General features: G+C 46.9%; 1 protein-coding gene across 2 annotated transcripts; it reads left to right on the forward strand.

The window, feature by feature from the left end:
- Positions 1 to 1,148: 1,148 nt before the first annotated feature.
- Positions 1,149 to 14,306, forward strand: LOC106129114 (fibroin heavy chain). Of its 2 annotated transcripts, XM_060949399.1 has the most exons (3): positions 1,149 to 1,221; positions 1,797 to 2,887; positions 2,963 to 14,306. In XM_060949399.1, the coding sequence occupies exons 1-3, from the start codon at positions 1,180 to 1,182 to the stop codon at positions 14,229 to 14,231; spliced, it is 12,402 nt and encodes a 4,133-aa protein (XP_060805382.1). In that variant the 5' UTR covers positions 1,149 to 1,179; the 3' UTR covers positions 14,232 to 14,306. The 2 variants fall into 2 exon arrangements, with proteins under 2 accessions (XP_060805382.1, XP_060805381.1); XM_060949398.1 differs by having other exon boundaries at positions 1,797 to 14,306.
- The last annotated feature ends 7,574 nt before the right edge of the window (positions 14,307 to 21,880 follow it).

Here is a 21,880-nt window from a genome sequence, read left to right on the forward strand (position 1 = left end):
AGTCTTTGAAAGGGACGCTAGCAGCAAAGGGGTTACATACGTGCTTAGGTAGTTTGTAGCTTTTTGACAAATATAAAATGGGTTAGATATAGTTTGAATTTATTTTATTGAAATTGAAAATGAAGTGTGTGCTTCCCGAAGTCCTATTTTCTCTGAAAGCGACGGGCTAGTCAAAAAGTCAATATTTAAATATTGGCTTTTTGACTAGCCCGTCGCTAACTTTAACAGCTAACAATTTAATGCAGAATATGCCATAGGTTAAAAAAAAGATAAGAAAAAGTATTAATGCCCAAGTTAAAAAGAGCCCAGTTCCTAATAAGACTCTTTTATTACGTAAGAGCTGTTGCCCGCGACTCAGTTCGCCGTAAAAGTTTAGTGATAATCTTTCATCCCGTCTTTTTACAGTTGCTCTCCCTTTTTCACAATAAAACGTTCTTCCTCAGGGTTCAAATCGTTTCAGTCGTTTAGGTGTGAAACCGTAACAGACAGAGTTACACTTTCGAATTTATTATATTAGTAGGGATTACCTTTCTGTGGGGGTTTTCCACGATAAAGTAGCTATACATTAGGGTCCGGGTAACATCTCCTTAACTTCGCCCTCTCTCCATTTTCCATTGCGTGTTCCTAGCTGGCGGCGTGGGCCTGGAGTTAGATTTCCAACTCTCTCTATTTTTTAACCTTCGACGTTATTCTGATTATCCTGACTAGAGGCTTGCCTGACGCAAATTTTTTAGAGTAAAAAAGTAAACTACAGGTTAGCTATATCCACTAAGTGTAACTTCTTCCTCCAGGCGGTAATTCCAGTAACTTTTTGTTCATGATTCTGGATAAGTCAGGTTTTTACATGAAGCGACTCCCGTCTAACGTAAGAAGAAGAAGTAACCGTAAGAAGGGACGCAACCGTGGAAATCTATAACAGGAAAAAAGTTGAACTTCAAATCTTGTAAACATATTTCACTGTAGTCAACAACATCTGCAATAACAATAACTTAATCAAGCCTCAATTATTTCTCATTGTTCACAAAACTAAGCGATCACCTATATTGTTTTAAACAAACAATTATTTTTATTTGTCAATATTTGCATTGACTTTACCATTGGCATTACAGGAAAAATTTTGTATAAAAAGGCCTGGAAGTTTGGTTGAAAGCATCAGTTCGGTTCCAACTCTCAAGAAAAATGAGAGCCACAACCTTCGTGATCTTGTGCTGTGCTCTGCAGGTAAGCTTCTCTCATTTAAAAAATATTATCAATTTTATCTTTTTTTTATTTAGTCTATGGCTATTTTAAGCTATAATAAATAACTAAATTTCATATCTCAAATAAGTAAAATGCATTCAATTTGTTGTTGTAGATATCGGAAATTATTTTATTCCAATCCCTATGGTAACATCGAAAGCATTATTACTGTAAATATTCGATCTCTTTTAGTTCCTTCATACCTACGAAAATATTTAAATGCTAACGATCTTTTTTCGGCGAGGGGGATCTTACGTTTCCAGTCTAAAGGGTTGTGATCCAGTCTGATCAGATATTTTTTTGACAGGATCTCAGAAGCCAAATGGTTCCTAATACTGTCTACATCTGACCTCCGCAATCATTGTAGGGGGTACAAAATACGTATTGGCCTAAACCCGTTTTTATTTGATCATATTCTACCTCTTCTGAATTAACTGTTTTCCCCATTTATATAGTGGTTTACTAACGCCTCATCGTAAAAGTTAACATGCCAATAAAAATGTGGAACATAGATGATTTACAAATAGTCGCTTAAATCACGTTTGTTTTGTACACAGTATGTCGCTGCAGATATCCTCGAGACAGGTATTCTCGGCGGTAATGCCCGGGAATTAAGCGAAAGCACGACAGACGATTTCAGAACTGATGTAAATGGAAATGTAACCGAAGTAAAAACAACGCACAAAGAATTCGAAAGGCAAGGGCAAGTGCCAAATAACATATCAGGCGAAGACAAGCTCGTGAGAACTTTCGTTATCGAAACTGATGCGTCAGGCCACGAAGTCATATATGAAGAAGATGTAGTTATCCACAAAGTGCCAGGATCAACTGCTACAACAACAACAACCACAGCGAGAAGACAGCTTGGTGGACTTCCCGGATTGGCGGCTCCAGCATCATCCTCGACAGGAACATCTGCATCATCATCAAACGCACCAAGCGTAGTTGTAGTTGAGCAAGGTGGTTCATCTTCAACAGCTGCATCGTCAGGCTCAGCCTCATCAGGAGCTGGTGGATACGGATTGAACGGACTTCGTGGTTCTGGATCTACGGCTGCATCAGCCGCAAGCTCTGCCAATAACGCACCAGTCGTCATAGTGGAACAAAGAGGAACATCATCAGCGGCTTCCGCTTCCGGCTCATCAGGAGCAGGAGGTAACGGACCACTGGGACCATACGGACCAAACGGCGCATCAGCATCTGGCTCATCTTCAGCTGGAGCTGGTGGAAACGGACTAAATGGACTTTACGGATCTAATGGAGCCGCAGCTGGAGCATCTAGCGCCTCTGGAGCCGGCCTCGGAGTGAACGGACTTGGCGGATCAAGTTCTGGATCTGCTGCATCAGCCGCAAGCTCTTCCGGAAACGCGCCTGTCGTCATTGTTGAACAAGGCGGATCATCCTCAGCAGCTGCAGCATCTGGCTCAGCCTCAGCTGGCGCTGAAGGAAACGGACTTAATGGACTTTACGGACAAAACGGATCTAATGCCGGAGCAGCTAGCGCCTCTGGAGCCGGCCTCGGAGTGAACGGACTTGGCGGATCTACTTCTGGATCTGCTGCATCAGCCGCAAGCTCTTCAGGAAACGCGCCTGTCGTCATTGTTGAACAAGGCGGATCATCCTCAGCAGCTGCAGCATCTGGCTCAGCCTCATCTGGAGCAGGAGGCTACGGTTATGGACCAAACGGTGTTTGGGGACCACTTTCATCTGCATCTGGCTCAGCCTCAGCTGGCGCTGGAGGAAACGGACTTAATGGACTTTACGGACCAAACGGATCTGCTGCCGGAGCAGCTAGCGCCTCAGGAGCCGGCCTCGGAGTGAACGGACTTGGCGGATCTAGTTCTGGATCTGCTGCATCAGCCGCAAGCTCTTCCGGAAACGCGCCTGTCGTCATTGTTGAACAAGGCGGATCATCCTCAGCAGCTGCAGCATCTGGCTCAGCCTCATCTGGAGCAGGAGGCTACGGTTATGGACCAAACGGTGTTTGGGGACCACTTTCATCTGCATCTGGCTCAGCCTCAGCTGGCGCTGGAGGAAACGGACTTAATGGACTTTACGGACCAAACGGATCTGCTGCCGGAGCAGCTAGCGCCTCAGGAGCCGGCCTCGGAGTAAACGGACTTGGCGGATCTAGTTCTGGATCTGCTGCATCAGCCGCAAGCTCTTCCGGAAACGCGCCTGTCGTCATTGTTGAACAAGGCGGATCATCCTCAGCAGCTGCAGCATCTGGCTCAGCCTCATCTGGAGCAGGAGGCTACGGTTATGGACCAAACGGTGTTTGGGGACCACTTTCATCTGCATCTGGCTCAGCCTCAGCTGGCGCTGGAGGAAATGGACTTAATGGACTTTACGGACCAAACGGATCTGCTGCCGGAGCAGCTAGCGCCTCAGGAGCCGGCCTCGGAGTGAACGGACTTGGCGGATCTGGTTCTGGATCTGCTGCATCAGCCGCAAGCTCTGGCGGAAGCTCACCAGTTATCGTTATCGAAGAGGGTGGTTCATCATCCGCGGCCGCATCATCCAGCTCAGCATCTGGAGCAGGTAGAAACGCAGTATTGGGACCATACGGACCAAACAGCTCCACATCTTCTTCAGCAGCTGCAAGCTCAAGTGATAGTTCTCCAGTCGTCATCATTGAACAAGGCGGATCATCCTCAGCAGCTGCAGCATCTGGCTCAGCCTCATCTGGAGCAGGAGGCTACGGTTATGGACCAAACGGTGTTTGGGGACCACTTTCATCTGCATCTGGCTCAGCCTCAGCTGGCGCTGGAGGAAACGGACTTAATGGACTTTACGGACCAAACGGATCTGCTGCCGGAGCAGCTAGCGCCTCAGGAGCCGGCCTCGGAGTGAACGGACTTGGCGGATCTAGTTCTGGATCTGCTGCATCAGCCGCAAGCTCTTCCGGAAACGCGCCTGTCGTCATTGTTGAACAAGGCGGATCATCCTCAGCAGCTGCAGCATCTGGCTCAGCCTCATCTGGATCAGGAGGCTACGGTTATGGACCAAACGGTGTTTGGGGACCACTTTCATCTGCATCTGGCTCAGCCTCAGCTGGCGCTGGAGGAAACGGACTTAATGGACTTTACGGACCAAACGGATCTGCTGCCGGAGCAGCTAGCGCCTCAGGAGCCGGCCTCGGAGTGAACGGACTTGGCGGATCTAGTTCTGGATCTGCTGCATCAGCCGCAAGCTCTTCCGGAAACGCGCCTGTCGTCATTGTTGAACAAGGCGGATCATCCTCAGCAGCTGCAGCATCTGGCTCAGCCTCATCTGGAGCAGGAGGCTACGGTTATGGACCTGGACTTTACGGACCAAACGGATCTGCTGCCGGAGCAGCTAGCGCCTCAGGAGCCGGCCTCGGAGTGAACGGACTTGGCGGATCTGGTTCTGGATCTGCTGCATCAGCCGCAAGCTCTGGCGGAAGCTCACCAGTTATCGTTATCGAAGAGGGTGGTTCATCATCCGCGGCCGCATCATCCAGCTCAGCATCTGGAGCAGGTAGAAACGCAGTATTGGGACCATACGGACCAAACAGCTCCTCATCTTCTTCAGCAGCTGCAAGCTCAAGTGACAGTTCTCCAGTCGTCATCATTGAACAAGGCGGATCATCCTCAGCAGCTGCAGCATCTGGCTCAGCCTCATCTGGAGCAGGAGGCTACGGTTATGGACCAAACGGTGTTTGGGGACCACTTTCATCTGCATCTGGCTCAGCTTCAGCCGGCGCTGGAGGAAACGGACTTAATGGACTTTACGGACCAAACGGATCTGCTGCCGGAGCAGCTAGCGCCTCAGGAGCCGGCCTCGGAGTGAACGGACTTGGCGGATCTAGTTCTGGATCTGCTGCATCAGCCGCAAGCTCTTCCGGAAACGCGCCTGTCGTCATTGTTGAACAAGGCGGATCATCCTCAGCAGCTGCAGCATCTGGCTCAGCCTCATCTGGAGCAGGAGGCTACGGTTATGGACCAAACGGTGTTTGGGGATCACTTTCATCTGCATCTGGCTCAGCTTCAGCCGGCGCTGGAGGAAACGGACTTAATGGACTTGGCGGATCTGGTTCTGGATCTGCTGCATCAGCCGCAAGCTCTGGCGGAAGCTCACCAGTTATCGTTATCGAAGAGGGTGGTTCATCATCCGCGGCGGCATCATCCAGCTCAGCATCTGGAGCAGGTAGAAACGCAGTATTGGGACCATACGGACCAAACAGCTCCTCATCTTCTTCAGCAGCTGCAAGCTCAAGTGACAGTTCTCCAGTCGTCATCATTGAACAAGGCGGATCATCCTCAGCAGCTGCAGCATCTGGCTCAGCCTCATCTGGAGCAGGAGGCTACGGTTATGGACCAAACGGTGTTTGGGGACCACTTTCATCTGCATCTGGCACAGCCTCAGCTGGCGCTGGAGGAAACGGACTTAATGGACTTTACGGACCAAACGGATCTGCTGCCGGAGCAGCTAGCGCCTCAGGAGCCGGCCTCGGAGTGAACGGACTTGGCGGATCTGGTTCTGGATCTGCTGCATCAGCCGCAAGCTCTGGCGGAAGCTCACCAGTTATCGTTATCGAAGAGGGCGGTTCATCATCCGCGGCCGCATCATCCAGCTCAGCATCTGGAGCAGGTAGAAACGCAGTATTGGGACCATACGGACCAAACAGCTCCTCATCTTCTTCAGCAGCTGCAAGCTCAAGTGACAGTTCTCCAGTCGTCATCATTGAACAAGGCGGATCATCCTCAGCAGCTGCAGCATCTGGCGCATCTGGAGCAGGAGGCTACGGTTATGGACCAAACGGGGTTTGGGGACCACTTTCATCTGCATCTGGCTCAGCTTCAGCCGGCGCTGGAGGAAACGGACTTAATGGACTTTACGGACCAAACGGATCTGCTGCCGGAGCAGCTAGCGCCTCAGGAGCCGGCCTCGGAGTGAACGGACTTGGCGGATCTAGTTCTGGATCTGCTGCATCAGCCGCAAGCTCTTCCGGAAACGCGCCTGTCGTCATTGTTGAACAAGGCGGATCATCCTCAGCAGCTGCAGCATCTGGCTCAGCCTCATCTGGAGCAGGAGGCTACGGTTATGGACCAAACGGTGTTTGGGGAGCACTTTCATCTGCATCTGGCTCAGCCTCAGCTGGCGCTGGAGGAAATGGACTTAATGGACTTTACGGACCAAACGGATCTGCTGCCGGAGCAGCTAGCGCCTCAGGAGCCGGCCTCGGAGTGAACGGACTTGGCGGATCTAGTTCTGGATCTGCTGCATCAGCCGCAAGCTCTGGCGGAAGCTCACCAGTTATCGTTATCGAAGAGGGTGGTTCATCATCCGCGGCGGCATCATCCAGCTCAGCATCTGGAGCAGGTAGAAACGCAGTATTGGGACCATACGGACCAAACAGCTCCTCATCTTCTTCAGCAGCTGCAAGCTCAAGTGACAGTTCTCCAGTCGTCATCATTGAACAAGGCGGATCATCCTCAGCAGCTGCAGCATCTGGCTCAGCCTCATCTGGAGCAGGAGGCTACGGTTATGGACCAAACGGTGTTTGGGGACCACTTTCATCTGCATCTGGCTCAGCTTCAGCCGGCGCTGGAGGAAACGGACTTAATGGACTTTACGGACCAAACGGATCTGCTGCCGGAGCAGCTAGCGCCTCAGGAGCCGGCCTCGGAGTGAACGGACTTGGCGGATCTAGTTCTGGATCTGCTGCATCAGCCGCAAGCTCTTCCGGAAACGCGCCTGTCGTCATTGTTGAACAAGGCGGATCATCCTCAGCAGCTGCAGCATCTGGCTCAGCCTCATCTGGAGCAGGAGGCTACGGTTATGGACCAAACGGTGTTTGGGGACCACTTTCATCTGCATCTGGCACAGCCTCAGCTGGCGCTGGAGGAAACGGACTTAATGGACTTTACGGACCAAACGGATCTGCTGCCGGAGCAGCTAGCGCCTCAGGAGCCGGCCTCGGAGTGAACGGACTTGGCGGATCTGGTTCTGGATCTGCTGCATCAGCCGCAAGTTCTGGCGGAAGCTCACCAGTTATCGTTATCGAAGAGGGCGGTTCATCATCCGCGGCCGCATCATCCAGCTCAGCATCTGGAGCAGGTAGAAACGCAGTATTGGGACCATACGGACCAAACAGCTCCTCATCTTCTTCAGCAGCTGCAAGCTCAAGTGACAGTTCTCCAGTCGTCATCATTGAACAAGGCGGATCATCCTCAGCAGCTGCAGCATCTGGCGCATCCGGAGCAGGAGGCTACGGTTATGGACCAAACGGGGTTTGGGGACCACTTTCATCTGCATCTGGCTCAGCTTCAGCCGGCGCTGGAGGAAACGGACTTAATGGACTTTACGGACCAAACGGATCTGCTGCCGGAGCAGCTAGCGCCTCAGGAGCCGGCCTCGGAGTGAACGGACTTGGCGGATCTGGTTCTGGATCTGCTGCATCAGCCGCAAGCTCTTCCGGAAACGCGCCTGTCGTCATTGTTGAACAAGGCGGATCATCCTCAGCAGCTGCAGCATCTGGCTCAGCCTCATCTGGAGCAGGAGGCTACGGTTATGGACCAAACGGTGTTTGGGGACCACTTTCATCTGCATCTGGCTCAGCCTCAGCTGGCGCTGGAGGAAACGGACTTAATGGACTTTACGGACCAAACGGATCTGCTGCCGGAGCAGCTAGCGCCTCAGGAGCCGGCCTCGGAGTGAACGGACTTGGCGGATCTAGTTCTGGATCTGCTGCATCAGCCGCAAGCTCTTCCGGAAACGCGCCTGTCGTCATTGTTGAACAAGGCGGATCATCCTCAGCAGCTGCAGCATCTGGCTCAGCCTCATCTGGAGCAGGAGGCTACGGTTATGGACCAAACGGTGTTTGGGGACCACTTTCATCTGCATCTGGCTCAGCTTCAGCCGGCGCTGGAGGAAACGGACTTAATGGACTTTACGGACCAAACGGATCTGCTGCCGGAGCAGCTAGCGCCTCAGGAGCTGGCCTCGGAGTGAACGGACTTGGCGGATCTAGTTCTGGATCTGCTGCATCAGCCGCAAGCTCTTCCGGAAACGCGCCTGTCGTCATTGTTGAACAAGGCGGATCATCCTCAGCAGCTGCAGCATCTGGCTCAGCCTCATCTGGAGCAGGAGGCTACGGTTATGGACCAAACGGTGTTTGGGGACCACTTTCATCTGCATCCGGCTCAGCCTCAGCTGGCGCTGGAGGAAACCGACTTAATGGACTTTACGGACCAAACGGATCTGCTGCCGGAACAGCTAGCGCCTCAGGAGCCGGCCTCGGAGTGAACGGACTTGGCGGATCTGGTTCTGGATCTGCTGCATCAGCCGCAAGCTCTGGCGGAAGCTCACCAGTTATCGTTATCGAAGATGGCGGTTCATCATCCGCGGCCGCATCATCCAGCTCAGCATCCGGAGCAGGTAGAAACGCAGTATTGGGACCATACGGACCAAACAGCTCCTCATCTTCTTCAGCAGCTGCAAGCTCAAGTGACAGTTCTCCAGTCGTCATCATTGAACAAGGCGGATCATCCTCAGCAGCTGCAGCATCTGGCGCATCCGGAGCAGGAGGCTACGGTTATGGACCAAACGGTGTTTGGGGACCACTTTCATCTGCATCGGGCTCAGCTTCAGCCGGCGCTGAAGGAAACGGACTTAATGGACTTTACGGACCAAACGGATCTGCTGCCGGAGCAGCTAGCGCCTCAGGAGCCGGCCTCGGAGTGAACGGACTTGGCGGATCTAGTTCTGGATCTGCTGCATCAGCCGCAAGCTCTTCCGGAAACGCGCCTGTCGTCATTGTTGAACAAGGCGGATCATCCTCAGCAGCTGCAGCATCTGGCTCAGCCTCATCTGGAGCAGGAGGCTACGGTTATGGACAAAACGGTGTTTGGGGACCACTTTCATCTGCATCTGGCTCAGCCTCAGCTGGCGCTGGAGGAAACGGACTTAATGGACTTTACGGACCAAACGGATCTGCTGCCGGAGCAGCTAGCACCTCAGGAGCCGGCCTCGGAGTGAACGGACTTGGCGGATCTAGTTCTGGATCTGCTGCATCAGCCGCAAGCTCTTCCGGAAACGCGCCTGTCGTCATTGTTGAACAAGGCGGATCATCCTCAGCAGCTGCAGCATCTGGCTCAGCCTCATCTGGAGCAGGAGGCTACGGTTATGGACCAAACGGTGTTTGGGGACCACTTTCATCTGCATCTGGCTCAGCCTCAGCTGGCGCTGGAGGAAGCGGACTTAATGGACTTTACGGACCAAACGGATCTGCTGCCGGAGCAGCTAGCGCCTCAGGAGCCGGCCTCGGAGTGAACGGACTTGGCGGATCTGGTTCTGGATCTGCTGCATCAGCCGCAAGCTCTGGCGGACGCTCACCAGTTATCGTTATCGAAGAGGGCGGTTCATCATCCGCGGCCGCATCATCCAGCTCAGCATCCGGAGCAGGTAGAAACGCAGTATTGGGACCATACGGACCAAACAGCTCCTCATCTTCTTCAGCAGCTGCAAGCTCAAGTGACAGTTCTCCAGTCGTCATCATTGAACAAGGCGGATCATCCTCGGCAGCTGCAGCATCTGGCGCATCTGGAGCAGGAGGCTACGGTTATGGACCAAACGGTGTTTGGGGACCACTTTCATCTGCATCTGGCTCAGCTTCAGCCGGCGCTGGAGGAAACGGACTTAATGGACTTTACGGACCAAACGGATCTGCTGCCGGAGCAGCTAGCGCCTCAGGAGCTGGCCTCGGAGTGAACGGACTTGGCGGATCTAGTTCTGGATCTGCTGCATCAGCCGCAAGCTCTTCCGGAAACGCGCCTGTCGTCATTGTTGAACAAGGCGGATCATCCTCAGCAGCTGCAGCATCTGGCTCAGCCTCATCTGGAGCAGGAGGCTACGGTTATGGACCAAACGGTGTTTGGGGACCACTTTCATCTGCATCTGGCTCAGCCTCAGCTGGCGCTGGAGGAAACGGACTTAATGGACTTTACGGACCAAACGGATCTGCTGCCGGAGCAGCTAGCGCCTCAGGAGCCGGCCTCGGAGTGAACGGACTTGGCGGATCTAGTTCTGGATCTGCTGCATCAGCCGCAAGCTCTTCCGGAAACGCGCCTGTCGTCATTGTTGAACAAGGCGGATCATCCTCAGCAGCTGCAGCATCTGGCTCAGCCTCATCTGGAGCAGGAGGCTACGGTTATGGACCAAACGGTGTTTGGGGACCACTTTCATCTGCATCTGGCTCAGCCTCAGCTGGCGCTGGAGGAAGCGGACTTAATGGACTTTACGGACCAAACGGATCTGCTGCCGGAGCAGCTAGCGCCTCAGGAGCCGGCCTCGGAGTGAACGGACTTGGCGGATCTGGTTCTGGATCTGCTGCATCAGCCGCAAGCTCTGGCGGACGCTCACCAGTTATCGTTATCGAAGAGGGCGGTTCATCATCCGCGGCCGCATCATCCAGCTCAGCATCCGGAGCAGGTAGAAACGCAGTATTGGGACCATACGGACCAAACAGCTCCTCATCTTCTTCAGCAGCTGCAAGCTCAAGTGACAGTTCTCCAGTCGTCATCATTGAACAAGGCGGATCATCCTCGGCAGCTGCAGCATCTGGCGCATCTGGAGCAGGAGGCTACGGTTATGGACCAAACGGTGTTTGGGGACCACTTTCATCTGCATCTGGCTCAGCTTCAGCCGGCGCTGGAGGAAACGGACTTAATGGACTTTACGGACCAAACGGATCTGCTGCCGGAGCAGCTAGCGCCTCAGGAGCTGGCCTCGGAGTGAACGGACTTGGCGGATCTAGTTCTGGATCTGCTGCATCAGCCGCAAGCTCTTCCGGAAACGCGCCTGTCGTCATTGTTGAACAAGGCGGATCATCCTCAGCAGCTGCAGCATCTGGCTCAGCCTCATCTGGAGCAGGAGGCTACGGTTATGGACCAAACGGTGTTTGGGGACCACTGTCATCTGCATCTGGCTCAGCCTCAGCTGGCGCTGGAGGAAACCGACTTAATGGACTTTACGGACCAAACGGATCTGCTGCCGGAGCAGCTAGCGCCTCAGGAGCCGGCCTCGGAGTGAACGGACTTGGCGGATCTGGTTCTGGATCTGCTGCATCAGCCGCAAGCTCTGGCGGAAGCTCACCAGTTATCGTTATCGAAGAGGGCGGTTCATCATCCGCGGCCGCATCATCCAGCTCAGCATCCGGAGCAGGTAGAAACGCAGTATTGGGACCATACGGACCAAACAGCTCCTCATCTTCTTCAGCAGCTGCAAGCTCAAGTGACAGTTCTCCAGTCGTCATCATTGAACAAGGCGGATCATCCTCAGCAGCTGCAGCATCTGGCGCATCCGGAGCAGGAGGCTACGGTTATGGACCAAACGGTGTTTGGGGACCACTTTCATCTGCATCGGGCTCAGCTTCAGCCGGCGCTGGAGGAAACGGACTTAATGGACTTTACGGACCAAACGGATCTGCTGCCGGAGCAGCTAGCGCCTCAGGAGCCGGCCTCGGAGTGAACGGACTTGGCGGATCTAGTTCTGGATCTGCTGCATCAGCCGCAAGCTCTTCCGGAAACGCGCCTGTCGTCATTGTTGAACAAGGCGGATCATCCTCAGCAGCTGCAGCATCTGGCTCAGCCTCATCTGGAGCAGGAGGCTATGGTTATGGACCAAACGGTGTTTGGGGACCACTTTCATCTGCATCTGGCTCAGCCTCAGCTGGCGCTGGAGGAAACGGACTTAATGGACTTTACGGACCAAACGGATCTGCTGCCGGAGCAGCTAGCGCCTCAGGAGCCGGCCTCGGAGTGAACGGACTTGGCGGATCTAGTTCTGGATCAGCTGCATCAGCCGCAAGCTCTTCCGGAAACGCGCCTATCGTCATTGTTGAACAAGGCGGATCATCCTCAGCAGCTGCAGCATCTGGCTCAGCCTCATCTGGAGCAGGAGGCTACGGTTATGGACCAAACGGTGTTTGGGGACCACTTTCATCTGCATCTGGCTCAGCCTCAGCTGGCGCTGGAGGAAACGGACTTAATGGACTTTACGGACCAAACGGATCTGCTGCCGGAGCAGCTAGCGCCTCAGGAGCCGGCCTCGGAGTGAACGGACTTGGCGGATCTGGTTCTGGATCTGCTGCATCAGCCGCAAGCTCTGGTGGACGCTCACCAGTTATCGTTATCGAAGAGGGCGGTTCATCATCCGCGGCCGCATCATCCAGCTCAGCATCCGGAGCAGGTAGAAACGCAGTATTGGGACCATACGGACCAAACAGCTCCTCATCTTCTTCAGCAGCTGCAAGCTCAAGTGACAGTTCTCCAGTCGTCATCATTGAACAAGGCGGATCATCTTCAGCAGCTGCAGCATCTGGCGCATCTGGAGCAGGAGGCTACGGTTATGGACCAAACGGTGTTTGGGGACCACTTTCATCTGCATCTGGCTCAGCTTCAGCTGGCGCTGGAGGAAACGGACTTAATGGACTTTACGGACCAAACGGATCTGCTGCCGGAGCAGCTAGCGCCTCAGGAGCCGGCCTCGGAGTGAACGGACTTGGCGGATCTAGTTCTGGATCAGCTGCATCAGCCGCAAGCTCTTCCGGAAACGCGCCTGTCGTCATTGTTGAACAAGGCGGATCATCCTCAGCAGCTGCAGCATCTGGCTCAGCCTCATCTGGAGCAGGAGGCTACGGTTATGGACCTGGACTTTACGGACCAAACGGATCTGCTGCCGGAGCAGCTAGCGCCTCAGGAGCCGGCCTCGGAGTGAACGGACTTGGCGGATCTGGTTCTGGATCTGCTGCATCAGCCGCAAGCTCTGGCGGAAGCTCACCAGTTATCGTTATCGAAGAGGGCGGTTCATCATCCGCGGCCGCATCATCCAGCTCAGCATCTGGAGCAGGTAGAAACGCAGTATTGGGACCATACGGACCAAACAGCTCCTCATCTTCTTCAGCAGCTGCAAGCTCAAGTGACAGTTCTCCAGTCGTCATCATTGAACAAGGCGGATCATCCTCAGCAGCTGCAGCATCTGGCGCATCCGGAGCAGGAGGCTACGGTTATGGACCAAACGGTGTTTGGGGACCACTTTCATCTGCATCGGGCTCAGCTTCAGCCGGCGCTGGAGGAAACGGACTTAATGGACTTTACGGACCAAACGGATCTGCTGCCGGAGCAGCTAGCGCCTCAGGAGCCGGCCTCGGAGTGAACGGACTTGGCGGATCTAGTTCTGGATCTGCTGCATCAGCCGCAAGCTCTTCCGGAAACGCGCCTGTCGTCATTGTTGAACAAGGCGGATCATCTTCAGCAGCTACAGCATCTGGCTCAGCCTCATCTGGAGCAGGAGGCTACGGTTATGGACCAAACGGTGTTTGGGGACCACTTTCATCTGCATCTGGCTCAGCCTCAGCTGGCGCTGGAGGAAACGGACTTAATGGACTTTACGGACCAAACGGATCTGCTGCCGGAGCAGCTAGCGCCTCAGGAGCCGGCCTCGGAGTGAACGGACTTGGCGCATCTGGTTCTGGATCTGCTGCATCAGCCGCAAGCTCTGGCGGAAGCTCACCAGTTATCGTTATCGAAGAGGGCGGTTCATCATCCGCGGCCGCATCATCCAGCTCAGCATCTGGAGCAGGTAGAAACGCAGTATTGGGACCATACGGACCAAACAGCTCCTCATCTTCTTCAGCTAGCTCCGGCTCTGGCGGAAGCTCACCAGTTATCGTTATCGAAGAGGGCGGTTCATCTTCAGCCGCTGCATCTTCTAGGTCTGCTTCTTCAGCTCCAGCAGGATATACTTACGGCCCAAGCTCTAGCAGTTCATCATCTGGGGCATCAAGCAGCTCATCAGGCCCAGGACCCGTAGTTATCATAGAAAATCAAGGATCTTCTTCGATTGCATCTAGTTCTTCTAGCTCTGCGCCATATGGTCGTCCGGGAGTAAGAGTTCCATGTCGTCTTACCCGCAGACAATTTGTTGTCAAGATTGGATCAAGACGCCAGCCATGTCTTACTTGCTAAGTCATTATTTTTTTATAATTATTTCTTTTCTCTGGATACATCTTTTTTATTACGTTAATAAAATCTGGCATTATACAGTTTGTTTTAGTTTTCTAATATTGTCACTTGTTCTTGGTCTGGGTCTTGGGTTTTTTTCTATATGAGTATTTATTATTATTATAAATATAGTATCGTTTGGTTACAATACAATACATATATAGTAGAAACATACATTATGAATATGTTGAGCAAATGCGGACTTATCGCTACTCAATCTCTTCCAGCCAACCTTTGGGTAGTGCATGGTAAAATCTTGGAACCAAGTGGGCAGCATACCTAACAGATGTTACAGAATACCTATTACACAAAATAAATAAATACATAATGATATACATACCTATATAAAATAGCTTGATTAAAATGAATATTATTATATACAAAGTTATGAACAGAGATAGTACTTCTTCAAGTTCGTATTAAAGGTACCCTATTGTGAGGTGCGTATGTCAACGGGTAAAACTTTCCACAGACGAACGGTCTGACCTGTTAAGGATTTAGAGTAGGTTCCAGTCATATTAATTATATTGAGTCTGCAGTCATATTAATCATATTAGTCATATTGAGGCAAAGGGCAATTAGACTACAGGAAGTGTGACTGAAGTGAAGTCCTACTAAACAATCAATATTTTTTTAATAATCATATACAAATTGTATGAAGGTATTAATATGTATTAAGGTGACAAGTAACAGACAAAAAAAACATTGAAATAAAAATATTCATTTATTTCACATAATACTTAAACTTACTTTAAGGCTAACTCAATCAGTGTAATTTGTCAAAAAAAAAATTATAAAATATTCATACATATAGGTATGGTACAGAAGTGTACTAAGAATGAAAAGAAATGAGATTAATTTATACATATGTAACTAGAGGCCGCCCAAGAAGTCGTCCACGTGAAATCAATCCTGCAGAATTGTTTGAACAAAATTGTTCCACTCCCAGTGTGTCAGAAGCTCTGAAGGCTGCAGAAGTACTGACTTTGTTTGTACATTCTGATTTTGAAGACAACAGCATGAAAAGTATTATGTCTCAAATGCATAATGCAGTCCATACTTCTTACTATAAAAATAAAAAACAAAAACAATAAAATATTACAGACTTTTTGCAGTAGGTGTTCCGTTGTTTTAAATCCAACTAATATGTATTATGAATGGGAAAGTTTGTGAGTATGTCAGTATGGATGTTTGTTACTCTTCCACACTAAAACTACTGAACTGAAGGTAGCTGAAGACCTGGAATAAAATAGGCTACTTTTTATTCCGGAGTTCCTGCAGGATTGATAGGGTTTCCATGCGGACGAAGTGGTGGGCTGCCTCTAGTTAAATATAAAATTAACCCTTAATTTTTACATTTCTCACTAAAAACAGATATAAAAGTGAGAGTCTAAAGTTGACATGGTGATGAAATACAAATGACCTAATTGACATTGTGGTTGTATTCCTGTCTCTGTACCTATTAAAAATCTGGAGTATGTTCCCCAGTCAGGTATCCATAGAGGTGGATGGGTTAGTGATAGAATTGAGATTCAGATAGTACCTATATTGTTAGCCAGTAAAGGAAAAAGCCCAAGTTTAATAGACTTTCTCTTGATTAACTTTTACAAATAGAAGCAAATAAACAATGTTTTTTATTACCATATCAGCATGAAATTTTAACTAGATGAATAGTAAAAACTATCTATACTTACTTATGCAGATCATTCAGAGCTCACCTGAACACCTCACCTTTTTTTCTTACTCAACAGCTGACTTGCAGGCAGTTTAGATGGGTAGGTTCTGTCTTAGGGGTACTGCTCCGAACGGAAAGCGTGAAAATCATTAAGACATTAAATCTGGGATCACTGTATTATTGATTCGAGTTTTAACAGTTGGTTGCTTCTTATTTACATTATGTTACATAAAATTGTGTAACTATTTACATACCTACTATTTTTTATTCTGTGGTTGTAATATAAAATAACAAAAATACTGAGAAAAATCATGTAGCCAAGTAACACAAAACTTTTCTTCTGTGGTAATCAAATTCATCATGAGCTTATTAACCTATTGTGTTGCGTCGAGTTTTATAGTAAGTCCATGTAAATGAATATTCTCATATTCATTTAATAACTATAATTTAACTATTTATTAGATGTGGGTACTACTTCGTCCTTTGTAGGAGTTTTTGTTTTGTCATCAAAAGTCACTATTGTAACATTCTTCTACTCATTTTTGCCCACAAATACTTAATAAATCACTAGTAGGTACATTACACTTTAATCATACTTTTAGATCATTCGATCAACAAATTATGAAAAAATATTTAAGTACATACAAAGACAAACAAATTAAAATATGACATTTTGGTTCCCGCCAAAAAGTCCAAAACTATTTTGACACAGTGACACTGACTATAATGTAATCTGAATCACAGATTCCGTTAAATGTCGCATTGGGCCGCATGGTGAAAAATATCACGTGAGAATATTGATTGTAATTGTATAATTGTTCATTTATACCGTACTAGTACAAAATCAGGTACTGGTACTATTAATAATTTGCGTTAGTACAAATACCAGAGCTTCGGTACACCTCATCTCATTGGAAGTAGGCACTGTACAATATACATCCTACTAACTTATTGCAAAAAAGGCTATTCTTGCAAACTCTTTTTAAGTCGTGGCCACTATATGCAATCATACTACATAGGTTTTTTACTATTGCTACCCAGTTTTAAAACTCAGCTTTAATAATTTAGTAGGTACTTGTTATAAATATTGTAAGCGCCATCTAGTGTACGATGCAGTAAACTAAAAATGCGTTAAATCGATTTCGAGCGCCATCTCTTGAAAAGAAATTGTTAAAAATAATTGATTGGTTAGCCGATTACTGCTGCAAAACATAATACCTAGATGGCTCAACTGTCGCGCATAATAAAATACACAAATAATATTTATGAAATTTTCTTTTCCCAGAGGGGAAACCTATAAAAAATGTTACAGAGGAATTTAATCGTCGATTACTTAGCAAAATCATTGATAATAAATATTGGTTACCCGTACTAGTATTAGACTATCTAGTATTTACCTAATACTTATTATAAATGAGAAAGTAAGTGTGTTAGTACCTCTTCACAGTTAAACCACTGAACCGATCCGATCTTAATGAAATGTTGCATAGGTACATATTTATGGTAGTGAAAGTTGGACATGACAGAAGAAGCACGAAAGTAGAATGAATGCGGTGGAAGCTTCGGAGTATGATACATACCTACATACATCCTACATATGGTCACGTCTATATCCCTTGCGGGGTAGACACAGCCAACAGCCTTGAAAAGACTGAATGGCCACGTTCAGCTATCCCTTAGCCGCCTTTTACGACATCCATGGGAAAGAGATGGAGTGGTCCTATTCTTTTTTGTTTTGGTCCCGGGAACCACACGGCGCATGAACCGGATGATTCAGAGTATGATCGGTGTAAAATTGTGTAACAAGATAATGAACAGCGTGAAACGGGAATGTTGTGTAAAGATGTAGTGACTGTAATAGAAAAAGGGATTCCTTACATGGTTTGATCATGTGGTGAGGATGAATGGATGCAGTTTTGATACCTAAGTACTTAATTGAGATAATAAATCTCAACTCTATCATGAAGCCAAACAGCTGAACGTAGCCTATGAGTATTTTCAAGACTGTTGGCTCTGTCTACCCCGCAGGAGGCATAGACGTGATTATATGTAAGTATGTAGATACCTTAACTTAGCAAATATACGAGTTTAGTGTGAAAGAAAGTGTGTGTGAAAGTTGGAAGGATCAGAAAAAGGTCAGATCAAGAGTATCCGAAACCGACGTGCTTGCATGAAGAGAGTAATGAATGTGGATGTAGCGAAAGGAGTATGCAGGGATCGTGGCAAGTGGAAAAAAGGTATTCTCTGCCTAATCCACTGGTAAAGAGACGATTTTCTGCAAATATGGGAAAAATACATTCTCCCATATTTGTTCCTACAGTTGTTTTCTAGTACCTAGGTGTTTCTATTCTCAGAGTGTAAAATCAACCAAGGGCAAGTCAAACTTGGGGTTCTTCTTTTAGGCGATGGCTGTTTGCTTGGTTTAGGTATCCCGTATACGCCATAGTTCAGGAGATACCTGGGCCACCTCCCATTCATCAATAAAAGCGAAGAGCCCAAAATGTGTATGTAGAAAGTTGTTTGTATTGTTTGGGCTCTCCCACACATTGGCACTGGATCAGATGGGTTAACTAGTTCATGATGATTTTTTAAAATATTATTCAGATGGTACTAGGTTGCTATAGTGATCGCTATTCACCTTAAAATTACCTTTAAATAATATTTATTTTATGGCCTTTTCCTTGATTAATTTAATTGCGCGAAAAGATCAGCTTTCTTCTGACTGACTCTTGTTGACAGTTCGCACTTCGCCTAGTTTTCTTTTTTACAAACAATTTTAATAATTAATTAATATAGTTTTAAATTTAATCCTGTTTTTAAATGGGCACGAACAACTACGTATATTTTCCCAAGAAAACCGGTTATCGCGACATGACCCTTTGATTTGCACCTGAGTTGACCCTATCTTGAGATAACATTAATGTAAATTAATACAAATGTATGTGAGAAAGCTGTTGACCACAGATGACCGTTGCCCTCTATTTAAAAATATCACATTCTTAATTTGAACTTGGATCTGTGCGTGTCTTAACAAGAATAACCTCTGTTTAAGTTTTTTCCCTAGTTGCTAGTGATTTGAGTTTTGAAAAACTGTGATTCGTGAGAAAATGTGAAGTGCAGTGGTTTTTTTATTTTTTGGTAAGTATTGCAAGTTTTTTTTTAATATCATAATTTAATGTTTAATGTTATTTCGGTAGTTATATAAATAACTTATAGGCACCGTTTGTGCGCTATAAGGAATACGAGGATTACAGTCTGGGAAGCCGATTTTTTACGGTCCGATCTAGCACACCATGCATTTATTTGCACTATACGTAATTTTTTAATTCGATATTTTACTTTTTTTATCAAAGCTGTAGGCATTTGATGAAGACTTAGAATCCCTAGTAAAACAAGTTACTAGGTAACTTCCGACGTTATTTCGTTCTTTTTTGATTGGGTAAGGCAATTCTCTTCTATGTGACCTGACGGTGTGTACAAATATGTATTCATTTATAAATAGTTAAAGCCTTTGCAAGTCAGTCAATAATTACATGCCGAATAAATTTATAGCTATGAGAAGACGAAGAAAATTAAAATAACACATTAAAAAATGAATTAAGTATTTTAGCTATAGGTAGGCATTGTGTATTTAAGAAATGTATTTCTTGTCATAACAACATTACAAGACCTTTATCTTTCAATATACCAAAGAAATTGACTTATACGTAGTTTTTGTTTCTATCGAATGTTTCCTTATGTTAATAAAAGTGGGTTTAGTTAACCAGCGATTTGAATTTTGTACAAAATGTTGGATTTACTCGACACATACACAAGTAGTAAATTTTAACAGCGTTATTTTAACCATCGATCTTTATTCGAAAAATAAATTTTAGGTACTCTAAAAATCTGCTAGATAAAATTTAACTTTCGGAAATCCAAACAAAAATTCTAATTTGTAAAAAAAAAAGTAATTCTAGAAAAAACTAAAATGGCGGCATTGATCGTCAAGGGGGAGGCATTTTAAATGTTCTCTAACACAGGCGCAATAGTCAGCGCGATGACGCGACGGGGGCGGTTCCACCCTCACTATATCTCAAATTCTCACCCTCACTACTCAAACTAGCCAGCTGATTTTGACCCTTGGCGGAAGGTTAAAACGGTGGGAATGACAGCGAGGTGACGGTCCAAGATAAAATGGTTATGCGTACGTGCAAAAACTACATGTATAGGGTTGGGTAGGCATAAAATTCGAAAATATACCACATAGGCGCCTTCGCTCCTGGCCGCAAATGAGAAGGTAGGCGGAGTGGAATGAATCCATGATTTCTGTTCGTTTGACTTGTCTATGGTTGTGTAGGATTCGTTAGCCTGTGGCAGTTTTTAGTCATCAACGTATTGGATTGTAATATTGCTGATTATAGTTCTCATTTTGAAATAAATTTAATATATGACGTTGTTACTAAGATAAATTGTTGGATGAATGATCTGGTTTTATCGCGGCAAAAATACTTATTTTTTTAAACTTCTTTAAATTAAAGATTTTTAGTCTGTCTCGATGATGATGATATATACTACGATAAGTTAAGTAGGTATGCCACTTACTTACTCGCAATGAATTAGGATTAAGTCATATAAATCAAAAATATATAAGTATACCTACTTACAATTTTTAAAGCTCTAAAAAAACGCAAGGAAATACTTATTTCTTCCAAATACCCATTCAAACATCCGAACTTAGTGGATAACTGTTCTATTTATGTCCTAATCACTTCTTTTTAAACCTTATGTGCGTGGTAGAATTCGACCTATGTTTGGATAGATTGTTTTGTTAATTATTTCATATAAGTAGTTAGATATATTACATAGTTCAGAATTTTCCTATTGTTCAGACACGATTATCTATAATGAATAAATAAGTAGGTACAATTTAAACACTTTTTATTTTCGTTCTATATATTTACAGATTTCTTTTTGTACCTATGCATGAAGAGAGCTAGTTGTAAACAGGTAGAAAGACAGGCATGTCAAAACAGTATCAATTAGTGGAAATATTATCGATAAACTAGGAACAAACGATAAAACGTAAACATCGCTAGAGCGTACCGAATAAAACCGCACGTTACGCAACTACGGTACCTAGTATTGTACCTAGTACTATGTATGGAACAGTTGCGATTTTTGGAACAGTTCTCAATATATCACGTACGTCGGTCGCAGTGTCGTGCCACGCACACAGCGCCGCGTCATCGTCAAGTGGGGGTAAGGTCGGACAAAAAGAAAAAAAAACAACATTTTTTTTAATTTTGGAAAACAGAAATGAAATGTGAAAAAATGACGGGAAGAAATACCAAGCATGCACAAGGTTCGAAGGATTAAGTAGGTACTTGTTTAGTTAGCAGTGACAGGTTGCCAAGTCCATCCCCTATAATAATTCCAATTTTATAAGCTTTTCTTTGAATTTCTCCTTCACACTACTACTTTTACGAATAATTTTGATCACGCTTCTTTCTAATCAGAGACTAATTACATATTTTAACTTGCACGATCCCTGCTTACCATCATCTTTTATTTCATCAACATTAAACAATATTTTCAATGAAATCGAACACTACGACTATTGCTTATTTACTATCCATAGTATAAATAAAGTGCTAAAAGCAAGCAAAAGTATCTAATAGAATGTGTAATACAAGTCTAAGTTTAAGCCTTGGGTTACTCTTTTTACTTTTTTTTTATAGTCAAGAAAAAAAAGGTCGAACATGCAGACAGTACCCCCACCGGGCATTTTCCGAAGTGTGGGGCGGTTATTAGTTCCGAGCGCCGGGATAGGTTTTCACAATTTTGAGCTGCACTCACAATGCGCCATGTCATTTTCTATGATTAATAGTGGCGCGTCAGTGTATGCCGCCATAGCGGTTTCTATCAATGATGTTATAATAGAGAGTTTTGGCAAATG

This window comes from Amyelois transitella, chromosome 18, assembly GCF_032362555.1.
Source record: "Amyelois transitella isolate CPQ chromosome 18, ilAmyTran1.1, whole genome shotgun sequence".
Taxonomy (NCBI): Eukaryota; Metazoa; Arthropoda; class Insecta; order Lepidoptera; family Pyralidae; genus Amyelois; species Amyelois transitella.